Below are 25,516 nucleotides of genomic sequence, written 5' to 3'. Positions count from 1 at the left end.
AACAAATTTAAGGATTTTAAGAGATTTTACTCAATTTTTAAATTTTCAAAATGATTTCAAAGAAGTTGAAAGGAATTCCAAAAAATTCGGAAGACTAAGGATTTCTAAGAAATCAAGTGATTTTCAGAAATTACTAGTTTTACGGATTTTAAAGAAAGACAAGCGAGTAATTGAAAAGTTATTAAAACAGATGTAATCAATTTTTGAAGATTTCAAGGTTTTTAAAGAAATTGATTGATTTAAGCAATTTCAAGAGATTTTTAAGGAGTCTAAGAAAATTTAAAGGATTTTGGATTTAAAAGATTTGAATTAATTTTAGTCAATTTTACAATATTTCAAATTACTTCAAAGAAGTTGTAGAGAGTTAAAAAAAATCGGAGGACTTTAAGGATTTTTAAAAAATATTGCAAGATTTCGAAGAATTCATGTGATTTCAAGGAATTATTAGGGACTTGGCGGAATCTTCAAGTTTCTTTTTAAAGGATTTAAAACTAATTCAAAAATAATTCAAAAAGGTTGAAGGATTTACAAGTTATTTTGTAAGATTTTAAGACAGTTTTAGAAGTCTTAAAGAATTTCAAGGGACTTTTTGAAAAGTTATTAAAAAAGATTTTAATGAATTTGAAAAAGTTCAAAGATTTTAAGGATTTTAAAGAGATTTAAAGGAATTTAAGAAAATGTAAAAGATCCTACCATAAGAGATTTGAATTAATTTAAGTCAATTTCGAGAAACTTAGAAAAAAGATTTCAAATAATTGTCAAGAATTTCAAGAGATTTAAAAAAAAATCGGAAGCGTTTAAGGATTATCAAGAAATCTTACAGGATTTCTAAGAGTTCAAGTGATTTTAAGGAATCACTACTGACTTGACGGGATTTTAAAGTTTAGTTTCAAAGGATTTAAAAATCGCATTTATTTGGCTGAAATTTAGCCTCTTCTGTTTGAGGATTCAAAAGTATTTTTTGAAAATTCATCTTTTTTGGTTGAATTTAACTATTTTTGGTATAAATTTAAAATCCTTTTTGATTGAAATATCAAATATCACGTTTTTCGTTGAGAATTCATACCTTTTTTCATCTATTTTGTCGATGATTCATCATTTTGATTCGCAACCCTTTTTTCGTTTAATATTTTATTATTTTGTTAAAAATTATGTTTTCTACTGAAATTATTTTTTTTTAATGAAAATTTAAATCGTAAATGTTTGGTTGAAAATATATGTTCTGGAGTTGAAAATTTAAATATCTGGTTTAAAATCCCTGTATTTTATTGGGAATTCGAATTTCTGGGAGAATATTTAAGCTTCTTAGTAACTAATTTCTCTTTTTGTTTAAAAATGCCTTTAAAAATTCAAATACTTGGTTTAAAAAGTAATGGACTTTTTGGTTGAAAATTAGTTTTATATTATTAATAATTAATCTTTTTAACTGAAAATGTAACTTCCATTTTTTGTAGAAAATTCATCTTTTTTTGACAGAAATGTAATCTTCTTGGATGAAAGTTATACTATTTCGTTGAAAATTTACTTTCATTTTATTGAAAATTAAGTTTTTTACTGAAAATTTAATTCTATTTTTTTTATGAAAATTGATCGGTTTTAGGTTAAAATTCAACTATTTGTTGAAAATCCGTCTTTTTGTGGAAAAGTACTCTCATTAATTGAAACTTCATCTTTTTGGTTTAAAATTAATTTATGTGTTTGAAAATTGACCTATTTTGTTGACATAATACTAACTGAAAATTAAAGTCTTTTATTTTTGGTAGAAAATTTAGTTTTTTAGTTGAAAATGTATCTACTTCATTAAAAATTTAAAAATTTTTGTTGAAGATTTATCATTTTAGTTGAAAATACATCTTTTTTTGGTTAAATTCAATTATTTTTTGTATAAAACAAACATTTTTTTTATTGAAATATCTAATATCACGTTTTTCATTGAGAATTTATACTTTTTGAGTTAAACATTCAACTACCTAGTTGGAGGTGGAACTACTTTGTTAAAAAATCATTTATTTTGTCGATAATTCATCATTTTAATTTGCAACTCTTTTTTCATTTAATATTTTGTTAAAAATTATGTTTTCTTTTAAAAATTTTTTTTTTTACTTAAAATTTAACTCGTAAATATTTGGTTTAAAATCACTGTAGTTTATTGAAAATTCGAATTTTTGGGATAATATTTAATCTTCTTGGTTGAAAATTGATCTTTTTGATTTAAAATTAGTTTTTTTTAAATTATTTATCATTAATTTTTTAAACGGAAAAGTAAAGATTCCTTTTTTTTTGTAGAAAATTCATTTTTTTTCTATATAAATTTAACCTTCTTGGTTGAAAGTTATACTATTTCGTTGAAAAATTACGTTGATATAATTGAAAATTCACTTTTTTTACTAAGAATTTAATTATTCTTTTTTTAGTTGAAAATTTATCTGTTCTGGGTTAAAATTAAACTTACTGTTGAAAATCCGTCTTTTTTTAGTGGAAGAGCACTCTCATTATTTGAAACTTCATCTTTTCAGTTTAAAATTAATTTATGTTTGATAATTTAACTATTTTCGGCAGGAAATTTAGCGTTTTAGTTGGAAATGTATGTATTTAATTTAAAATTAAATTTTTTAGTTGAAGATTCTTCATTTCAGTTGAAAATTCATTTTACTTCTTCCATTCTTTATGAAAAATTTACAATTATTAATAGAAATGTAATCTTTTTCGCTAAAAAATGTGGTGTTTTATACAAAATTTAACTACTATTCTTTTTTTTTTCTCACGAATTCATTTGTTTGTTTGAAAATAAAATAATTAGTTAAAAATTCATCTATTTTGCTAGAAAAGTAATTGTATTGGTTGAAAATTGATCGTTCTATTTGAAAATAAATTTTTTCCTTATTTAGAATTCATTTTTGTAACTGGAAATATTTTTTATTTCGGTTAAAAATTTATTTTACGAACTGAAAATTTAAATATTTTATTTTTTGTAGAAAAATGATCTTTTTAGTTTAAGGTAATTTCTTTGGTTGAAAATTCGTTTCTTTTTAGTTGAAAATTAATTAATTTAGCTGAAAACTCGTTTTTTTTTTGTTTTTTTTTAAATTTACTTTTCTAACTTCAAATTAAACTATTCTAGTTTTGGTTTGTTTTATCTTTTTTAGTTGAAAATTATTAATTTTATCGAAACTATATCTTTTTTGGCAGAAAATTCATCTTTTGTGTTAGAATTGAATTATTTAGTTGGTTATTCCTTTTTTTTATTTTGAAGATTGATTGTTTTAACTGAATATTTAATTATTCTTATTTGGGCGAAAAATCATTTTTTTATGAAAAATAAAACTAATTTATGGAGAATTTATTTTTTGGTTGAAAATTTATTTTACTAACTGAAAACTTAAAGTATTTTATTTATGGTAGAATATTTATCTTTTTAGTTGGAAATTAAATTTGTTTAGGTGAAGTTTTATTATTTTAGTTCGAATTTCACTTTAACTATTGCATTTATTGTGGAAAATCTACATTTTTTGATATGATGTAATTTTTTTCATTAAAAAATCTTCTCTTTTGTAGAAAATTTAACTATTCTATGTTTTGTTAAGAATTCATTTCTTTAAAAAAAATTATTAAGAATTCGTTTTTTTTTTATAGAAAATTCATATTTTGGTTTGAAAATTAATTTCTTTGGCAGAAAATTCGTTTCTTTTTAGTTAAAAATTTATTTTTTTAACTGAAGCTGTATTTATCTTTTTTAATTTTAAATTTATATATTTTATTGAAACTGTATACTTTTTTTCGTAGAAAATTGATATTTTGGGTTTAAACTTGAATTATTTAGTTGATTATTAATTTCTTTGATTTGGAACTTGAGTTTTTCAACAGAAAATTTAATTATTCTATTTTTTGTTTAAAAATCATTTTTTGGATTAAAAAAAAAAAACTATTTTGTAAAATTTGCGAACATTTTGACTATTCTACTTTCCAATTTCTACTATCCAATTCTTTTTAAATTTTTGTCTCCCGGTTTTCCCGGTGAATATTCGTGATTTCTCCCGGTTATAAAAAAATTAACTTTCTTTGCACAACTGCACACGCACGTTCCTGTCTCTGAATTTCTATTTACTAACATTAAAATATGCAAATTCAAACATTGATTATTAAACTAATTTTTTAATATAAGATTTTAAATATTTTTGAAATAATAGTTGATAATGAATAATTTCGAATTGCAAGCTCTTGAAATTAAAAAAAATATATACCAACGATTTTGGACAATTTAAATAGAAAAAGGATTTGAATTGTATAATTTATAAGTCGAAGCGCTAAAAATAAAAAAAAAGCTTATAAATATGACAATGTAAAAACATTAAAAATTGTATATTTAAGATTCAAATTTTGGAAATTGGATAGTTTAAAATTCAGAGTAATTGACATTGTATTCTTTATAATTGAAAGCTTTCGAAATAAATAATTGAAGATTGAAGACTTTTAAATTTGAATAATTTGAATTCAAAGCGATTACAATTTGACAATTTAATATTGAAAACTAAATTAGCAAGTTAGCATTAAAACTTATCAGAAGACGTTTTCTAAAATGAAAAATGAATTAAATTATTTAGAATAAAATCTTTTGCAATGTATAGTAATTTTAAATGGGGAACGTTAAAAATCAAAAAATGTATACTCCCAAAATTATTGTAAGTAAACTAAAATTACTTAAAAATTAATAATATTCAAATTGCTAATAATAATTTCCAAAATTTAACCAATTCAATTTTAATTGAAAATTAAAACCTTAAAAGGAAAAAAAATTAAAAATATAGTGTTGTTAATAAAAATTCAAAAAAATAAAATTGTAACTACTTACAATAACCGAAAGTGTCCTTTTGCTAATTCATCAATTTCCGATAGATTAATTTTCATCGTTTTTTATTTTAAACCAAATTTTTTTATTTCAAACCTTCCTTTAGAATAATCATTTATTCTAGAAATTTTCAAAAAATAAAATATTTTTCAATTTTAAATGGGTTATTTGTTTAAACTTTCAACTAAGAATCGAAGAATTTTAAGATCTTAAATATAAAATTAAATATTAAAGTAAAGAATACAAAATAATATTGTTCTTTTATGATTTCATTATTTGAAAATGTACAGTTTAAAAATTTTCAATCAAAAATTGCTTTATATTTATATCCAAAATTATTAAATTCAAAACTGACTACCAAGGCCTTTGATATAAAATTTCGAAACATTTAATAGCGAAATGGTCCTAAAATTTTGAATTTTTGAATTTGAAACAACAATATATTGTAATTAAAAATTCCAAACCTCCACAAATCAATCTAAAAATATATTATTAAGAAGTATATGTAGTATCAAGTGACATTTAAAAGGGCTGGATACGTTTTTTTACTAAAAGATGTATTTTTTTCAAATCAAAAGTCATTGTTACTTTGACCATGACAATTTGTAGAATTTTAAATAATGCGAGAAATATTGCAAAGTCTCTCCCGAGTTGTGACATCGGCAGATTTCCCGTATTTCGTAATTCATCCGTTTTCTAAATTATGAAAGTTATTATTAATCTTCTAGTTGCATAGTTGGTTAGTTTCATACATAAAAGAATTTATAAATTGGGATATCAAGCTGACAGTTTTAATCGCAGAAAAAAATTCCCGGTTTTTTCACGGAGAATGACATTTGAAAAATCGAACGCTAAATCTAAAAATTGTTCCATTCGAAGTAATAAAAACTAAACTGTAAATAAAAACACTCAAAGTTAAACTCTTGAATTTTAAACTTAGAAAATTGAAGTTTAAAAGTTGTTTCATTCAAACATTTTGTATTTAAATGTTCAATACTTTACACGCATAAAATAAAACCTACTAATACTTTTCAACTGAACAATTTAAAATTAAAAGCAGTTTAACTACCAAATTCATAATTTGATATTTTTATCAATTGTAGAGTTTAAAGATTCAGATTCAGTTCTAAAAATATAAATCCACGTTATCATTTTGAATGCTCTAAATTGAAGAATCAATTAATGAATTTAAGAATGTTCAAATTTATACCATTTTAAGAAAATTTAAATTCTAATTCCAGTTCGGAATTGATCAAAAATTTCCTATAGGAAATTTTAATTCTTTTAGAAAAATTCCTCGTTCAAATCCAGAATTTTTATTCTTTTAGAAAATTCTCCATTTCAACTAATTGTAAGAATTGGAATTTTTTCTGTAAAATAGCCTGTTCAAATTAGTAATTTTATTTTCTTTCGAAAATATCCTGTTTCAACTTAGAATTATAATTCATTCTTTTAAAAAATTCCCTGTCGCAGCTGAGAATTTATTTTAATTTTTAAATTCCCTGTTCCAAGAAAAACTATAATTCTTTTGAATAAATACCAATTTCAACTCAGAATTGTTAGAAATTTGAAAATTCCCTACTTCAACTCAGAATTAAAATTCTTTGGAGAAAATTCCTGTTCCAATTCAGATTTTTTTTCCTTTTCGAAAATTTCCAATACTAGCTCGGAATTAGTTAGAATTTTTAAATTCCCGGTCCTCAGTCAGAATTATTATTCCACGTTCATTTTTAACAATTTTTCCAATCTTTTTAAATCTTTTTAAACATTCTCTTAAAACTAGTTTATTTAGATAAAAAATGATTTTCAATTTTCCTAGGAAATGGTTTTTCTTCTTCTGAAGTCTGTCAACATTCTTAAAAAGCTTCTAAATTTTTTATTCTAAATCAGCTGAAATCTATATTATGTTTTAAATTAGGCCTTGGGCTATTTGCACACTAATTTTTGTACGAATAGTCGAATTTTTTCGATACACATAGACAATTTGTTTAAATTATTTTAAATTTTAAAGTAATTTTGAATTTTTTCAAATCTTCTAAATATCTCTTCAGCTTACTGAAATTTTTTTCTAAGAATAATAGATGTTCAATTGTTATTTATACCTCAAAATTTAACTACTTTTATTACAAATTAAATTTGGTTAGATAGAATAATTAAAATTTTAAAGTTTAAAGGTTACTTTTTTTGTTTAGTTTCGAATATTTAGTTTATAGTTACTCATTTTAAACAGTCAGGTATTTCTAAATATTAAGTACTAATGTTCCTTTTCTTAATTAAAAATTTTGTAATTGCATGGTTGATAAATGGAATGTTTCGGAATAAAATTATATTTGAAATTAAATAAATGCCTTTAATTATAAATATATTATTTTGAAGTTATTTAAAAATTAAAAATAGTTTATAAAGTTTCAATAGGGCGTTGAAATTTGTTTAACTAACGAGTCTTTCCAATTAAAACAGTTAATTTTTACCCTTAAAATCTTGACATTCTGAAATTGTGAAATGATTCCGAATCGTCTTGTAAAATCAATTATTATTTACTTCTTAAATATTAAAGTACAATTCAATTCAAGAAATCATTAATGTATATTCACAGTTGGTCAACTAAAAAATTTTTTTTCAAAAATCTTCAATTTTAAACGCTTCAAAATATTAATTGTTTAAGTATTTAAAACTTCATGCTTAAAAAATAAAAATCTAAAATGAAAAATTTTTAAAGCGAAAGATTTGGGAATTACGTTTTCGAAACTGAATGATATCATAATTGAAAAAGATAAAAATTAAACTAATTATTTAAAAAATGGTTATAATCAAAGTTGGCAGGATTTTTTTTTCCAAAAATTTATAAGATTCCCGGTCAAAAAATAAATTCCCGGTCATGTCCTGGTTTTCCGGTTCAGCGGCCACCCTAGATACCACAAAATTTAAGTAATTTATTATTAATAAATATAGAAAATACCGTACACTGAAACTCTTTAGAACACTAAATAAATGACGATCTAAACTTATATCCTTTTATTTAAAAAGCTTCGAACATAAGTTTCATTTCACTTTTTTGTTCGACTAAATTACCAATGACTGAAATATAAATCTACTTACTATATCAAAGACTTGAAATTATTTTCAAAGAAAACTTAATATAAAATATATGAAACTTGTGCCGTTTTGTACAGTATCTCAGCTGAATTGTGAATAAAGCTCCGAATTAGCTTTCATCATCTTTCTGTTCTTGGTTCGATTTCTATCTTAATATTCGTGCCGTCCGCGTAATTATTTCCTTTTTTCACTACTCCGTGAAAAGGATCTCTGTGTCTAATATTTTGTGGCAAAGGTATTTTTGTCTTTTTTGTACATTCTGGTTTCGTTTTAGGAATCGTGGTGAGTTTCTGCCTCAACTGAATCATTCCTACGGGTTTTATATTCACTGAAACAGTAAAGATAATTTTTTTCAAGTGGTTATAGAAGAGCTCGTGAAATTTAAAGATTAAATTCAAATGAAAATCATTGCAACTTGAAAGATTTTTCATTTTAATTTAAGGTTTCTTATTGAAAATGAGTTAATGTGACGTAATTTCTATTTAATTACCAATTTTGTTGGATAATAAACCCTTTTCGCTGCTAAATACACAAGTTAGAACACCTTTAACCTCACGATGAATTCCAGTGTAACGCTCTTTTCCTACTTTTAATTTAGTTTTGTCGGTCAACGATAAAACCTGCCCACTGAGAAGTGCTGGTTTAATCTGCAAAAATAAAATATTTCGTGAAGACGATACTCTTTAAAAAAAAAATCAATTACAGCATTTATAAATGTAAAATATGATGAAAAAAATTATTTCAGGCTTAAAACCCGAAAATTTACTCAAGACAAGGGCAAAAAATAATAGGATTTTTCACGAAAATAGGCAAATAAATTCTTTTTAATAAAATAAATGTGCGTGGCATGTTCCTAAGTGTTTTACTCAAAATATACTGAATTTTCAACCCAAAAAGATGAATAAAAAAAAAACTAGTCAAACAGAGAAATAGTTGAAACAAAAAGTATAAATATTTGGAAGCGCTTAAAATATACTGTATTTTCAATAAAGATAGTGGAATTTTCAACTCAAAAAGACGATTTTTCAACTAAATATTTGAACTTTCAATCAAAAAGAGACGATTTTTTCACAAAAAGTTTATTTTTACCCTAATAGTTGAATATTCAACTTACAAAAAAAATGATTGAACCAAAAATACGAATTTTCTACATACAATTGAACTTTGAACTCCAAAATGTGAACTTTCAATATAACGGTTAATTTTTTTTACTTCGAAAGTTTAATTTTGAACTAAATAGTTTAAATTTCTACCAAATTTTGAAATTTTCAAGCCAAGGGCGAATTTTTATTTAAAGAGTTATATTTTTAAACCTGACGTATAAATTTTCAAGAAACATTTCAGTCTTTAAAAGACAGTTAAATTTTTTAGCGAAAACTACCATTTTTTTACAAAACCCTTGAATTTATACAAGGAACTTGAATCTTCAAGTAAACAGTTGAATTTTATACCAAAATTGTTGAATTTTTAAATAAAAAAGACGACTTTTTAAGACCGCAGTTAAATTTTCAACCAAAAGAGACGAATTCTGAACCATAAGTATGACAGTAAACATTTTAATTTAAAAATATTAAATTTCAACCAAAAAATATTACTTTTATATTCAAAAGCACGAATTGCCTATCCAAAAAGATTAATGTCAGAAAAAAACAGTAGAATTATCAAGAAAAAAAAACGAAATTTCAACAAAATAGTTGAATGCTCAAGCAAACCTTTATTATTTTCGACCAAACAGTTTTTAAGTTGAATTTTTAACCCAAAAAGTTGAATTTTCAACCAAATATTTCAACTTATAAACAAAAAGAGACGAATTTTTCACAAAAAGTTGAATTTTCAACTAAAAATATAAATTTTCAAACCAAAAAGACGATTTTTTCTACAATAATTTGGAATTATGAACTCCAAAATGTAAATTTTCAATAAAACAATTTTTTTACTAAAAAGTTTAATTTTTAACTAAATAGTTTTAAGTTCTACCAAATTTTGGAATTTTCAAGCTAGACAAATTATTTTTCTAAAGAAATCAATTTTTAACGAAACAGTGGAATTTTATACAAAGCACTTGAATTTTTAACCAAGCAGTAGAAATTTTTAAATAAAAAAGACGAGTTTTTAACACCACAGTTAAATTTTCAACCAAAAGAGACGAATTTGGAAGAATAAGTATAACAGACATTTTAATTTGAAAATATTAAATTGCAACCGAAAAATATTAATTTTCTATTCAAAATGGCAAATTGTCTATCCAAAAACATGAATGTAAGAAAAAAAAACAGTGGAATTTTCGAGAAAAAAAAGAATAATTCTCAACATTAAAAATGTCATATTTGATATTTCAACAACAAAAAACGAACTTTCAACAAAATAGTTGAATGCTCAACCAAAACCCTATTATTTTCGACCAAACAGTTTTTAACTTAAATTTTCAACCCAGAAAGACGAATTTTCAACCAAATATTTGAACTTTTAGTCGAAAAGAGACGAATTTTCCACAAAAAGGGGGATTTTTAACTGAATATATAAATTTTCAAACCGAAAAGACGATTTTTCTACAATAAAGTGAAATTCTGAACCACAAAATGTAAATTTTCAATAAAACGGTTAATTTTCTTACCAACAAGTTTAATTTTTAACTAAATGGTTTTAAGTTCTACCAAATTTTGAAATTTTTAAGACAAAGATAAAGTATTTTTCTAATAAAATCAATTTTTAACACCGAAGTATCAATTTTTCACAAAAATTTCAGTTTTTACCAGTAACATTTAACCAAAAAATATTATTTTTCAATTCAAAAGGACGAAATTTCTATCCAAAAAGATGTTTAAAAAAACAGTTGAATTTTTGAGAAAAAAATTCTTAAAATAAAAAATGCAATATTTGATATTTCAACAACAAAATAAGACGAATTTTCAACAAAATAGTGGAATGCTCAAACAAATCACAATTATTTTTGACCAGTTTTCAAGTTGAATTTTTAACTAAAAAAATATTAATATTTAAAGCAAAAAGATGAATTTTCAAGAAACAAATTTTCAGTCAAGAAAAAAATTCAACCAAATCGTTGAGTTTACAAGCAATTACAATTTTGAATACTCAAGAAAGACAGCTAATTATCAAGCAAGAAATATTTTACAGACAAGAAAAAAATGCAAACAAATTATGGAATTTTCAAGCCAAAACCAAAATTTTTCAGTAAAACAGTTAATTTTTTTACCAGAAAGTTGAATTTTTAACTAAATAGTTTAAAGTTCTACCAAATTTTAGAATTTTCAAGCCAAAGATGAATTTTTTTCTAAAGAAATGAATTTTTAACCCCGAAGTATCAATTTTTAACAAAAATTTACTTTTTGACCAGAAAGTTTCATTTTTAAACAAATAGTAGAAATTTTTAAATAAAAAAGACGAATGTTCAAGACCGCAGTTAAATTTTCAAACAAAACGGATGGCTTTTAACCAAATTGTTTAATTTCTAACAAAACAAATAAATGTTCAACCAAAAGAGACGAATTCTAAACCATAAGTATAACAGTAGACATTTTAATTTAAAAATATTAAATTTCAACCAAAAAATATTACTTTTCAATTCAAAAAGACGAATTTTCTATCCAAAAAGATAAATGTAAAAAAAAACAGTTAAATTTTAGAGAAAAAAAATTCTCAAAATGAAAAATGTAATATTTTATATTTCAAGAACAACAAGAGACGAATCTTCAACAAACAAAACAAATTTTTATTCAAGAAAAAAATGCAACCAAATGATGGAATTTTCATGCCAAAAACACGAATTTTCAATAAAACAGTTGAATTTTGGACCCAAAAGTATGAATTTTAAACAAAATAGTTTAAAACTTACAAATAATAATTATTTTAACATTTTTAGCATTTTTTGACATCAATTTTTTAAATGATACCATTTTAAGTAATTTAAGAAAAATGGAACCATTACATTTTTTTATAAAATTAACACTTCTTAAATTAAAAGTTAAATTGTTTTCACTTTAAACAGTTTAAAAATCCTTAAAATGCTTCAAAATTTTATTTCGTAAACTTGAAAAATCTACATTTTGTTTTACATTTCTTCAAATTTTAAATTATTTCTAACATTTTTTCAGAACTTCTAAAAATCTTTGTAAATGATTCAATTTTTTTCTAAAATTGTTCCTATGCATTTTTTTATATTGCTGCCAAGTGAAAAAAATTACCTAAAAATCTTCAACATAAATTTTTGGTAATTTTTTTCATCTTTCTAATTCTTTTTAAATATTCTCTTAAAATTCATTTTTCAAAATAGAATATCATTTTCAATTGTCCAAGGAGAGTTTATTTATTCTTCTGAAGCTTTTCAGAATTCTCATCGTGTTAATTATTTGAAATTATTTCAAATTTTTAATTAATTTCGAACTTTTTTGAAGCTTCTAAATATTGCTTTACCTTACTCGATTTTTTTCTAAAAATAATAGGTATTCAACTCTTATTTATACGTAAAAATTTAACAATTTAACTAAAAATTCTAATTTTAAATTGTTGAAGTCTTTAAAACTGCATTATAAAATTCTTTCAATTAAAATGTAAGATTAAAAATTATACTAAAATAGAACATTTTTGAAGTGTAAGATTTTCGAAATGCGCATTTTAAACTGAATGATATAATAATTGAAAAAAATAACAATTCAACTAATTATTTTAAAAAACGGTTGAAATCAAATTTGGACAGATTTTTTTTTAAACGTTTATAAAATTCCTTTTACATTTCGTAAAAATTATTTATCGTTTTTCTTACATACCCTTTTTGGCATATCCATTAACCAGATTTCGTCGTCATCACTAAGTTGTTCCAAACTAAAAGTATTCTTGATGGAACAAGAAACTAATCCTTCTACATCTACAAGTTCATCTAACTGAAAAATATAAACAAAACAAAGTATAAAAAATATTCTAATAAGACGGTACAGAAACATAACCAAAAAAACTTACATTATGTGGTCTCGGCTTAGCTGTTAAACTTTTCTCCTGAACTTTTTGATAATAATCTCTCCCAGTTTCGTGTGCTACATTGTTCTCGGATTTTTTCAAAATTCCCTTTGGAGTTGAATTTAAAGATTTCGAAGTCGGTGTGGGAGGCTGGGCTTCAAGATTCAAAGTAATCGATTTGCGAACCTTTTTCTCGTGCACAGAATCCGAGTTATCATTGGAATCCATGATTACCATAGAATCATTTATTTTTTTATTTAGTTCTGAGGTCGAATCATCCAAACTCAAATGATTCATTTGATTCTGCACCGTTTCCGATTTCATTCGTACGAAATTGAATTCACTTCAAACACTTCAAACTTGACTTTATGAACACAATCGTTATGTGAATAACTGATTAGCAAGGATGACAAATTTCGCACTGAATTAAATATATTTCTAGCATCGAAATCTGTTATCATTGCTAGTCAAAAAAGAATTAAACCATTAACTTGAGGTTAGAATTCCACGCGGCATATGGAATGAAAACATCAAATTACGCCATTTTGCATTTTCTGTTTGTAGAGGGTTTTCCGATTTCAGATATTTTAAACTAGAGGCGCTCTTCTAATAACAAATATCACGTAAACAACAAAACTTGAAGACTTTGCTCCTTTTCTTATTTTGTTTAAAAGAGAAAAATTGTGGCTATAGTGCATTCTGATATAAGTATTTTGATACTCTTCAGTGACATGACAAATTTTTCGAGATAAATTCTTCAGTTGAGGGCAATTGATATTCTTCATTTTGACGTTTGCTTTCTTTTTTCGTCAAATGTTAAAGATTGTTTAATGTTCTCTGAGGTTTTTTACAACAAATTCTCAAATATTCTGCTTTAAAATGGATACTTTTATTAAATTAAATAACCAAACGGCAGGAAGAGACAAGTTGATAAGGTTAGTTTTCGTTTATTTTTATCATTTTTTAACATTATTGTATTACTTTTTTTTGTTGATATTTAATTAATTTGGATCATATTTTCTTATTACAGGACCTTGCAGTATGGCAGTCGAGCCTATTGGTTTTATACACAGAATAAAAAGAGTTCCACTTATTCTGCAGATGTTTTGAAGAGTCTGGAATACACATTCAGTTCATTTAGAAAACGTAATATATTTTTTCATGTCATTTTTATTAAAATATTGAGAATTAGAACAATTACGGATTGATATTTTCATCTATATAGAGAAATATTGATTTTTTGTACTATGTCCTGATTTTTTATGTCCGAAAACGAAACCTTGAAAATTTTAGATTACTTACTGGAAAATTTTTGTTTTTGTTTTTGGTTGGAAATTATTTTTTTATAAGAAAGTTTTAACTATTTTATTTTTGGTTTAAAATTTACATTTTCATTGGAAAATTGAATTGTTTTTTTTTAATTAGTGTACTTTGATAATGATTCATCATTTTAAATCGCAACCCTTTTTTATTTAATATTTTATTCTTTTGTTAAAACATAAGTTTTTTAAGTCGTAAAATTTTAAGTCGTAAATGTTTGGTTCGAAATTTATTTTCTGCATTTCAATTTTATCTATTGCGTTTAAATTCCCTGTATTTTATTAAAAATTCGAATTTGTGGGAGAATATTTAATCTTCTTGGTTGAAAATTTGTTTTTTATTATTTATAATTAATTTTTCAAACTGAAAATGTAACTATTCCATTTTTTGTAGAAAATGCATCTTTTTTTTATAAAAATTTAATCTTCTTGGTTTTAAGTTATACTATTTCATTGAAAATTAAGTTTTTTTGCTGAAAATTTAATTATTCTATTTTTTTTAGTTGAAAATTGATCTGTTTTAGGTTAAAATTCAACTATATTTTTAAAATCCGTCTTTTTTGTGGAAGAGTACTCTCATTAATTGAAACTTCATCTTTTTGGTTTAAAATTAATTTATTTGTTTTAAAATTTAACTATTTTGTTCAAAATAATACTAACTGAAAATTCAAGTATTTTATTGTTGTTAGAAAATTTAGCCTTTTAGTTGAAAATGTATGTATTTGATTGAAAATTAAATTTTTTTAATTGAAGATTTATCATTTTAGTTGAAAATTAACTTTAATTACTTCATTTTTTGTGAAAGCTTTACCATTTTTAATAGAAATGTAATCTTTTTCGCAAAAAATTTGTATGTTTTGTAGATAATAAAATAATTAGTTAGAAATTCTTTTTTTCTATAGAATAACGATCTTTTACGTTGAAAAGTCCACTATTTGGTTGAAAATTCATCACTGTGATTAAAAATTAAGTTTGTTAACTAAAGATGAATCTATGCCATTTTTGCTTAAAAATTTATATTTTTATTGAAAATAAATTAATTTGACTGAAAACTCGTTTTTTTTTAATTTAATTTTTTAACTTGAAATTGAACTATTCATTTTTATTTTTTGGTTGATAATTCCTTTAAAAAATTAATTATTAGCTAGAAAATTAATGTACTTTGTTAAACATTCATCTATTTTGCTAGAAAAATAATTTTATTGGTTGAAAATTGACGTTTTTATTTGAAAATAAATTTTTTCTTATTTTGAATTAATTTTTTTAACTGAAAATGTTTTATTTCTGTTAAAAATTTATTTTACGAACTGAAAATTTAACTATTTTATTTTTTGTATAAAATTTATCTTTTTAGTTTATAATTTATCATTTTCCATCTTTTGTTGAAAATTCCAGTATTTGGTCAAAAATTCATATTTTTCGTTGAAAATTTATCAGTGTGGTTAAAAATGAATTTCTTTAACTGAAAATTCGTTTCTTTTTAGTTGAAATTTTCTGGAAGTGAAGATGTAACTATTTCAGCTTTGGTTGGAAATGTATATTTTATAGTTAAAAATTAATTGTTTCAACTGAAAATTTAACTCTTACATGCTTGGTTTAAAATTCTTGTATATTATTAAAAATTCTAATTTGTGGAAGAATATTTTGATTTGATATCTGAATTTGATCTGAATCTCATTATTAATTGAAACTTCATCTTTTTGGTTTAATATTAATTTCTCTGGTTGAAAATTTAACTACTTTGTTTCAATTTCGCTTCTTTTTTTATTGAAAATTTATTTTACTAACTGGAAATTTAAGTATTTTATTGATGTTAGAAAATTGATCGTTTTAGTTGAAAATTAAATTTTTTAGTTGAAGATTAATGATTTTAGTTGAAAGTTCATTTTAACTAATCCATTTTTTATTGAAAATTTACCTTTTTCGATAGAAATATAATATTTTTCGTTAAAAAAATTATCTGTTTTGTACGAAATTTAACTATTCTTTTGAGTTGAAAATTTATCATTGTGATTAAAAATTAATTTCTTCGGTTGAAAATTCTTTTCTTTTTAGTTTAAAATTATTTTTTTTGTTAACTGAAGACGTAAAGATTCCATTTTTTTGGGAATTTATACTTTCCAGTTGAAAATTAATTGTTTTAACTAAAAAATAAAAATGTATGTGTTTGGTTTAAAATTCCTGCATTTTATTAAAAATTCGAATTTGTAGGAGAATATTTAAACCTCTTAATGACTAATCCCTCTTTTTGGTTGAATTTTCCTTCAATAATTCAAATATTTAGTTAAAAATTCCTGTAATTTGGTTAAACATTCGTCCATTCTGGAAGAAAATTCAACTTTTTGGTTGCAAATAAGTTTTTTCTTATTTAGAGTTAATTTTTTTACCTGAAAATGTATCTATTATATTTTTGGTTAGAAATTTAATCTTCTTGATTGAAAATTATAATATTTCGTTGAAAACTTACTTTGAGTTTACTGAAAATGAAGCTTTTTACTGAAAATTTTATGATTTTATTTTTATTTGAAAAGTTATCTATTTTGGTGAAAATTTTTTTTTCGAAAATCCGTCGTTTTTTGGTAGAAGAGTATTCTGACTAGTTGAAACTCCATCTTTTTGGTTGAAAATTAATTTGTGTCGTGGAAAATTAAACTATTTTGTTGAAAATTCGTTTCTTTTTGAGCCTAGAATTTATTTTACTAACCGAAGGCTTCAAGTATTTTATTTATGGTAGAATATTTATCTTTTTAGTTGGAAATTAAATTTTTTTAGGTGAAATTTTGTCATTTTAGTTAAAAATCCACTTTAACTATTAAATTTATTGTGGAAAATTTACCTTTTTTCGATAGGAATGTAACCTTTTTCGTTAAAAAATTTTCTCTCTTGCAGAACATTTAACTATTCTATTTTTTGCTAAGAATTCATTTCTTTGGTTAAAAAAAAATAGTTAAGAATTCGCTTTTTGTTTGATTGAAAATTCATCTATTTAGTTGAAAATTCCGCTATTTGATAAAAAAATTCTTATTTTTGATTGAAAATTAATTTCTTTGGCTGAAAATTCATTTCGTTTTAGTTGAAAATCAGTTTTTCTAACTAAAGCTGTAACTATTCCATTTTTACTCGAAAAATGATATTTTTAGTTGAAAATAAATTCATTTTGCTGAAAACTTGTTTTTTTAAATTTACTTTTCTAACTGCAAATTAAACTATTATAGTTTTCGTTTTTTTGGTCAAGTAATTTAATTTTGGTAGAAAATTTAGCTTTTTAGTTGAAAATGTATGTATTTGATTAAAAATTAAATTTTTTTAGTTGAAGATTTATCATTTTAGTTAAAAATTCATATTTTTTGGATGAATTAAACAATTTTTTGTCTAAAATTAAAATCCTTTTTGATTGAATATCAAATATCACGTTTTTCGTTGAGAATTCATACTTCTTGGGTTGAAAATTCAGCTACCTAGTTGGAAGTGGAACTAGTTTGTTAAAAATTAATTAATTTGGTTGAAGATTCATCATTTTAATTAAAAAACCTTTTTTTGTTTAAAATTTATTATTTTATTATAAATTATGTTTTCTATTGAAATTTTTTTTAACTGAAAATTTAACTCGTAAATACTTGATTCAAAATTTTACTTCTTAAGTTGAAAATTCAAATATTTGGTTTAAAATCCCTGTATTTTATTGCAAATTCGAAATTGTGAGAGAATATTTATGCTTCTTGGTGACTAATTCCTCTTTTTGTTTGAAAATTAGTTTTTTATTATTTATAATTAATTGTTCCAAATGAAAATGTAACTATTCCATTTTTAATAGAAAATGCTTCTTTTTCTGATAGAAATTTAATCTGCTTGGTTGAAAGTTATACTATTTGGTTGAAAGTTAACTTCAATTTATGCAAAATCCTGTTAAACAAAACAAGCATCCAACGACCAAATTTGGACCACTACGAATAAACGAAAACCAAAAAAACCCTATTGTAATCTGAAAAAAACCCAACAAAAAAATAAAATAAAATTTTCGGAAAAAAATAAAAAAGAGGAAAGAAAAATGAGTTTCGATTCTCAGGTATCAAAGAGAGAGCACCTGTTCGTGGGTGCTGTCAATTTCTACCACTTAAAATTTTCTTGCCTTGATAAGGGTACTGTACGAGTACCGAAACGTTGGTAATGCAAATTTATTTATTTGTTTTTTATTTTTATTTTATTGTAATTTGATGGTCATAAAAATAAAAAAGACGAAAGAAAGAAAAAGAGAAGGAAGGGGATGTGGTTGGCTGCCTTCTCATTTTTCTGTCCTATTTTTTATTTTTTTCCGAAAATTTTATTTTTTTGTTGGTTTTTTTTTTTGTTGTTTTTTTGGGTTTTTTTTTCAGATTGCAATAGGGTTTTTTTCGTTTTCGTTTATTCATTGTGGTCCAAATTTGGTCGTTGGATTCTTGTTTTGTTTAACAGGATTTTGCATCAATTTGATTATTGGACGTTAAATGGGATTTTTAATTTGGATTTCGGTCTAATTTAAATTTCGTAAATTTTGAGTTAACTTTAATTGAAAATTAATTTTTTGTACTGAAAATTTAATTATTTTATTTTTTTTAGTTGAAAATTGATCCGTTTTAAGTTAAAATTCAACTGTTTGTTGAAAATTCGTCTTTTTTAGTGGAAGATTACTTTCATTAATTTAAACTTCATCTTTTTGGTTAAAAATTAATGTATGTGTTTGAAAATTTAAATATTTTGTTGAAAATAATACAAAATGAAAATTCAAGTATTTTCTTCTTGGTAGAAAGGTTAGCTTTTTTTTAAATTTATGTATTTGATTAAAAATTACATTTTTTTAGTTGAAAATTCACTTTATTTATTGCATTTTTTGTGAAAATTTTACCTTTTTTAATAGAAATATAACCTGTTTCGCTAAAAAGATTTCTGTTTTTTATAAAATTTAACTATTCTATTTTTTCTTACGAATTAAATTTGTTTGGTTGAAAATAAAATAATTAGTTACAAATTCTTTTTTCTATAGAATATCAATCTTTTGCGTTAAAAAGTCCATTATTTGGCTGAAAATTCATTACTGTGATTAAAAATTAATTTCTTTGATTGAAAATTCATTTCTTGTTAGTTGAAAATTAATTTTGTTTAGTTGAATTTTTTCTTTGTTACTTGAAATTTAAACTGTTTTTGTTGAAAAATCATCTTTTTGGTTCTAAAGTTTAACTGTTTTATTAAAAATTCGTCTATTTGGTTCAAAATTCAGCTGCTTGGTAAAAAATAACCTTTTTCTGTTATAAATTAAGCTGCTTGGTCAAAAATTACCTTTTTCTTTTGAAAATTCAACTGTTTGGTTAAAAATCTATATTTTCGTGTTAAAAATTCAATTTTTTTGTGAAAAATTCGGCTTATTGGGTTGAAAATTTCACTATATAATTGAAAATAACATTTTTGGTGAAAATTCATATTTTAAGTTGATTTTTTTTTCTATGTTGGTTGAGATTTAAACTGTTTTTGTTGAAAATTCATCTTTTCGGTTTAAAAATTTAACTTTTTGGTTAAAATTTTATGTTTTTATGTTGACAATTCTACTATTTTGTTGAAAATTCAACTGTGTGGTTAAATATTAACAATTTTTTGATGAGAATTCAATAGTTCTTTTTTAAATCATCTTCTTGGGTTAAAAATTCTTCTATTTGGTTGAAAATTTAGCTGCTTGGTAAAAAATGACCTTTTTCTGTTGAAAATACAACTGTTTTGTTAAAAATTCATACTTTCGGGTTAAAAATTTAACTTTTTGTAAAAAGTTCATATTATTGGGTTAAAAGTTTCACGATTTAATTGAAAATTCATATTTTTAGTTGATTTTTTTTCTTTCTTGGTGCAAATTTTAACTTTTTGTAGGCAATTCGTCTTTTTGATTTAAAAATTGAACTGTTTTGTTGAAAATTCATCTTCTTGGGTTCGCATATTAGGTTGCAAAATCAGCTGCATCGTTAAAAATGACCTTTTTTCAAGACCAAAAGCCGAAATTTCTATGCAAAAGTGTAAATTTGTTTACCTGAAAATATGAAATTTTAAGAAAAAAGTTAATTTTTAACAAAATAATTGAATTCTCAGTCAAAAAAATAGTTTTTATCCTAAAAGAGAGAAGTTTCGAAAAAATGTATATTTTCGACCAGACATGAATTTTCTTAAGAGAAAAAACTAATTTCTACAAAAAGTTGAATTTTCAGTCTAAAAATGATAACTTTTTAACGAAAAATTGAATAGATAAATTTAAATTAAAAAATTTTTAAATTTTTAAATTCATAAAGCCGAATGGTTTATAAAGCAGACGAATTTTAAATACGAATTTTAAATAAATCAAAAAAGTGAATTTTTCTACAAGAGAGTTGCATTTTCAACCTAAAATACTAGATTTTATCAAAAAATGTAATCATTTAAAATGAAACTAAAACAGATTCTTATTGAAAATAAAACATAGTTCCATATAACGAAAAAAATACGAATTTTCAACAAAATACTTCAATCCTCAACTAAAACAGACGAATTTTCAATAATGCAGTTACATTCTTAGACAACAAAATTATATTCTACAAAAAATACGAATTTTCAAGCAAATACATATATATTTTCTGCCCAATAGTTGAATTTTGTACCAGAAAGATTAATTTTCAAAAAAATTCGTAAATTTTTAACCAAATAGTTTAATTTTCTTCAAAAAAAAAAAACGAATCTTCAACAAGTTACATCAATTTTTAACGAATTTCCTGTAAAATAATTGAATGTTCAAACAAATAATATAAATTTTTAACTAAATAATTAAATTTTTAGTTTGAAAAAATAATTTTAACTCAAAGAAAAGTTTTTTTAATAAAATTATGGATCTCGAACAAAAAAAATGAAATTTTCAGAAAGCTGTTTAGCTTTTAACAAGAAAGTTGAATTTTCTATCTAAAAAGACAATTTTTCAATAAAATACTTCAATTTTCGATCAACTAGTTAAGTTTTCTACCAAATGGTTTAATTTTTCAGCTGGAAATACGTATATTGTAGAAAAAAGTTAAATGTTCAACCCGAAAATATGAATTTACAACAAAAACTTAATTTTCATTGATTTCAATTCGTAGATTTCAAATTATTTATGTCTTACGGTCCAAAATAAATAATAAAATAATAATAAAAATAAATATCAACGGTCGAAGAAAGGATTGATTTGTTTCATCAAATCATTTTACAAGTTAATTTTCAACCCATAGTCATAAGGAATTTTTATAATGTATAGACCAAACACTATTTTCTTAAAAAGGCTAATTTTATACTATTAATTTTAAAATAAAAATATAATTTTTGTCATATTGCTTATTTATTAAATATTTACAAAATAAAATTTTATTTTATAAATATCTAATAGAATTGAATTCTTATAGAACTTATACTTATTGTGTACACAATCATTTAAACATATTCTGTAAATTACTTTAAACAAATTTCAGTTTGTAAATATTTTCAAATGCTTCTGTACGCAAGAAGTATAAATTATACGAAGATTCAATTTTATTACGTATATACGAAATAAAATTTTATTTTGCAATTTAAAATTAAAGAATAACAATATAATTTTATTTGAATGCTTTTTTGTTGTTTTAAGTTTCGACAATTTTTTTTGAAAAATCATCCTTTATAGTTGATAATTCAATTGTTTTGTTTGCAATTGATCTTTTTGGGTTCAAAATTAAACTATTTTCGTAGCAAATTTATGTTTTGATTAAAATTCATATTTTGGTGTCGAAAAGTCAACTGTAATTTTTCTTGTTTGAAAAGTCCTTTTTTATTGTTGTGGAAAATTTACCTTTTTAATTTCATAATGCATCTTTTTTAGTACAAATTGCATTTTTCTTGGCTAAAGATGCAACTGTTTGGTTGAAAATTCAACAATTTTGTGAAAATCATATTTTTTTATATTCTAAAATTCGTGTGTTTTAGTCAAAATTATATGCAATTTTTAGTTAAAAAAATATTTTTTTTATTTGATAATTCATCTATGTTCTTACAAAATGTACTTTTTTGATTACAATTCATATTTAGGTGTTGAAGTGTCAACTGGATTTTTTTACAAATTTAATTTTGTTGTTGTTGAAAACTTTTATTTTTATTTTAAACTTTATCTATTTTAATAGAAATTAAATCTTTCTTGTGTAAAAATGCAACTGTTTTGTTTCAAATTCAACAAATATTTTAAAAGTCATCCTTTCTGGTCGAGAATTCAACTATTTCGTAGAAAATTTCCTTGTTTAAAATTTACAGTTTGATTTTTTTGAAAGTTTATATTTTTAATTAAAAAATGCATCTATTTTAGTAGAAACTGCCTCTTTTCTTGTATAAAAATGCACAAAATTTAGTGGAAAATTCAACACTTCTTAAAGTCAATTTGGTTTAAAATTCTTCTTTTTGGGGTTGAAAATTTAAGTCGGTAAACTTTTTTGGATGAAAATTCAACTATTTTGAGAATTCAAATATTTTGTTTGAAATTTTTGGTTCACTCACATTGTGAAGAAATAATGTTTTGTTGAAGATTCATATTTTTAGTTGAAAATTCATCTCTTTGGTTAAAAATTTAACTATTTTGTTCAAAACTAATTTTTGTACAAAAAATTTGTATTTTCTAGTTTAAAATTCAATTTTTGTACAAAAAGTTAACCTTTCGCTTAAGGGTTCAATAATTAGGTGTACTTTTTTCTGGTTTTAACATTCATTTTTTCAAATAAAACTTTATCTTTTTTAGTTTGAATATAGAATATTACAGTTTTTTATAATTAATCTTTTTTAGGTTGGAATTTCAGTTATTTTGTTGAAAAATCATTTTTTTATCAGAGATCTTTTTTAAATAAATAAATAAATTTAAATTTGTATTTGGAATATTGGATTATTCCGTATAAAAAATGTCCTGTATTTAATATATATATTAAAAAATTTAAATTTCTGAAAAAAAATAATAGCTCCGCTGGGATTCGAACCCAGGTCTAGAGATTGTGCCAGACCGAGAATCTATAAACCTGGGTTCGAATTCCAGCGGAGCTAGAAAAATAACGTGCAGAAATCCTGAAAATAAAACCACTTTTTTGTTCCTCTATCCTAGTATTAAGTAGTCTGCCAGTCGTTCCCACGTATGTTTGTAATGGGTTTTCATTTTGACCCTCATTTGATTCTCGGGTGTCAGGAAGAGAGCATCGTGGTTTCGTTGCAGTTCCTGCCTTCTTGAATATTTTTTATTTTATTTATTTTGTGCTAAGGGTTTTGCATGAGTACCGAAACGTTGGTGATTATTTTTTACAACTGTTTTTTTTATATTGTGATTTGATAACAATAAAACTAAAAAATACGAAAGAAATAAAAAAAAGAAAAAGAGAATTTGGTTGGTTGCCTTCTCCCTTTTCTTCCCTCTTTTTTATTTTTGTTCACAAAAGAAATGTTGTTCTTTTTTTTACGGAAAAAATTCTTTTCTTTTCTCAAATTTCAACAGGAAAATTTGATGGTGGTTGTCCGAATTTGGTAATTTGATTCTTGCTTTTATTTTCATGAATTCTGCACATTAATTTGATTATTAAACGTTAAATATGATTTTAATCTCATTTAAATTTCTTTAATTGATGTAAACTCCTGAAAAACAAAAAAAACCGGAATCCAGCGACCAAATTTGGGCCACAGCGAAAAATGAGTTGGCTGCCTTCTCATTTTTCTTTCCTCTTTTTTATTTTTGTCTGAATTTTTTTTTTTTTTGTTTGTTGTGGTCCAAATTTGGTGGTTGGATTCTTGTTAGTTTTTCTAACAGGATTTTGCATCAATTTGATTATTGGACGTTAAATAGGATTTTCAATTTGGATTTTAATTTAATTTAAATTTCGTTAATTCTCGAAAAATAACATCAAAGCTCACTCTCTCTCCCTCATTATATTTCACAGTACTGCGACTTGGAAGATTTCTGGACAGTCTTTACGCCGCATTATCGACAGTGAAGTATCCTAACATCATCCTAAGAATAACATTAACGTTATCAAAAATCGCAAATGCACTCTTCCTCCTGGCTGATCATATTCTCTGGATTGGTCGAGTAGGAATTGTGCAAGTTGATGTCTCCAAATGGAGTTCCATAGCCAACAGATATTGGCTAATGATGTTGACTATGAATTTATCGAGAGACTTTTACGAAATCCTTCAAATCTTGAAAGACAGTCGCTCGAGTCTGATGTGGAGGAGAGTTGGTTCTTCAAATTACAGTGTTTTAAAATACTACAGTCAAGTTTTCAGTCTCCTTAAAGAGCGTACAGATATTGTATCAGATACAATTAAGAACGCTTGCGATATTTTCATTCCATTGACTGCCTTAGGGTACACAAAACTAAGTCCTGGTGCTGTTGGATTGTTGGGTGTTATTTCTTCCCTGGTGGGATTGTACACCCTTGTGGATTCTTCTGCCAAATTGGTACCTTCGTAAAATTATTTGGGTGTCCATTTTTCCGTTTATCCCTGGGGGATATTGTAAAAATGGGATTTTGGATGCGATTTACGGTTTCAGGATCGATAGGCTAAGACTCGTAATTACTGTGAATTATTACATGTTAATTCAACTTTTTTATTTTTTATATTTTGCAGTTTAGCGTATTTCTTTGATTGGTGTCCAGTTATATATTTTATATATCATTAATAATGGTGGATAAAAATAATTTACTGTTCTGCAACCATATTGTTTAAAAGAATAAAAGGTTGTTTGTAAATATGTCGTCTGAGAACTTATCGGTTGAATATTAAGGATTTTACAAGTATGTTACTTTTGCACAATAAGATAAAATTCATTTTTTGAATAAATGATACATTTTTTAATGACTGTTTCTCTTGTTACTTTGTTGAGAAATTTCTTTAGGGATAGGAAAATTCAGAGAATTCCTGGAATTCAGATTATTCCAGGATTGCAGGGAATTCGGAGAATTCCGAAAATTAAAAGAATTTAATGTATTCAAAAACTTCAGGAAATTCACAGAATTTCAGGAATTCAGAATATTCAAGGATCCTAGAGAATTCAAGGAATTCAGATGAATGGAAAGAATGCATTGGTTTAAAAAATTCCTTAAATATACTGAAATCAGTCAATTCCAGGAATTTCAGAGATTCCGAGAATTCCTGGAATTTAGAATAATCAAGGATTTTAGGGAATATTATACTATGTAAAATGTTTACATAAGTCATCAATAGTAAATAAACAATAAATAGTCAATAACAAATAATAAATACAGGA

General features: G+C 23.6%; 2 protein-coding genes across 2 annotated transcripts; one reads left to right on the top strand and one right to left on the bottom strand.

Annotated features, from left to right (window-relative positions):
• Positions 1–7,846: 7,846 nt before the first annotated feature.
• LOC117171784 lies at positions 7,847–13,468 on the bottom strand. The gene is made up of 4 exons (XM_033359393.1): positions 12,917–13,468; positions 12,727–12,840; positions 8,433–8,589; positions 7,847–8,270 (listed from the first exon to the last, which is right to left on the bottom strand). Exons 1-4 carry the CDS (start codon positions 13,235–13,237, stop codon positions 8,062–8,064), a joined length of 801 nt encoding a protein of 266 aa, XP_033215284.1. The 5' UTR covers positions 13,238–13,468; the 3' UTR covers positions 7,847–8,061.
• Positions 13,469–13,487: 19 nt separating this feature from the next.
• LOC117171785 (peroxisomal membrane protein 11B) lies at positions 13,488–25,105 on the top strand. Its single transcript, XM_033359394.1, has 3 exons — positions 13,488–13,848; positions 13,944–14,059; positions 24,186–25,105. The coding sequence occupies exons 1-3, from the start codon at positions 13,793–13,795 to the stop codon at positions 24,716–24,718; spliced, it is 705 nt and encodes a 234-aa protein (XP_033215285.1). The 5' UTR covers positions 13,488–13,792; the 3' UTR covers positions 24,719–25,105.
• Positions 25,106–25,516: the final 411 nt, after the last annotated feature.

This window comes from Belonocnema kinseyi, chromosome 4, assembly GCF_010883055.1.
Source record: "Belonocnema kinseyi isolate 2016_QV_RU_SX_M_011 chromosome 4, B_treatae_v1, whole genome shotgun sequence".
In the NCBI taxonomy this organism is placed as follows: Eukaryota; Metazoa; Arthropoda; class Insecta; order Hymenoptera; family Cynipidae; genus Belonocnema; species Belonocnema kinseyi.
This window is presented reverse-complemented; position numbering and strand designations above follow the sequence as displayed.

Bases quoted from the DNA above. Each gene is read 5' to 3' on its own strand.
- LOC117171784 (XM_033359393.1), bottom strand. From the start codon at position 13,237: ATGAAATCGGAAACGGTGCAGAATCAAATGAATCATTTGAGTTTGGAT. The intron at 12,841-12,916 runs GTAAGTTTTTTT...TATATTTTTCAG, and splicing joins CTAAGCCGAGACCACATAAT to TTAGATGAACTTGTAGATGT. The intron at 8,271-8,432 runs GTAATTAAATAG...TTACTGTTTCAG, and splicing joins TTTATTATCCAACAAAATTG to TGAATATAAAACCCGTAGGA.
- LOC117171785 (XM_033359394.1), top strand. From the start codon at position 13,793: ATGGATACTTTTATTAAATTAAATAACCAAACGGCAGGAAGAGACAAG. The intron at 13,849-13,943 runs GTTAGTTTTCGT...TTCTTATTACAG, and splicing joins GGAAGAGACAAGTTGATAAG to GACCTTGCAGTATGGCAGTC. The intron at 14,060-24,185 runs GTAATATATTTT...TATATTTCACAG, and splicing joins ATTCAGTTCATTTAGAAAAC to TACTGCGACTTGGAAGATTT.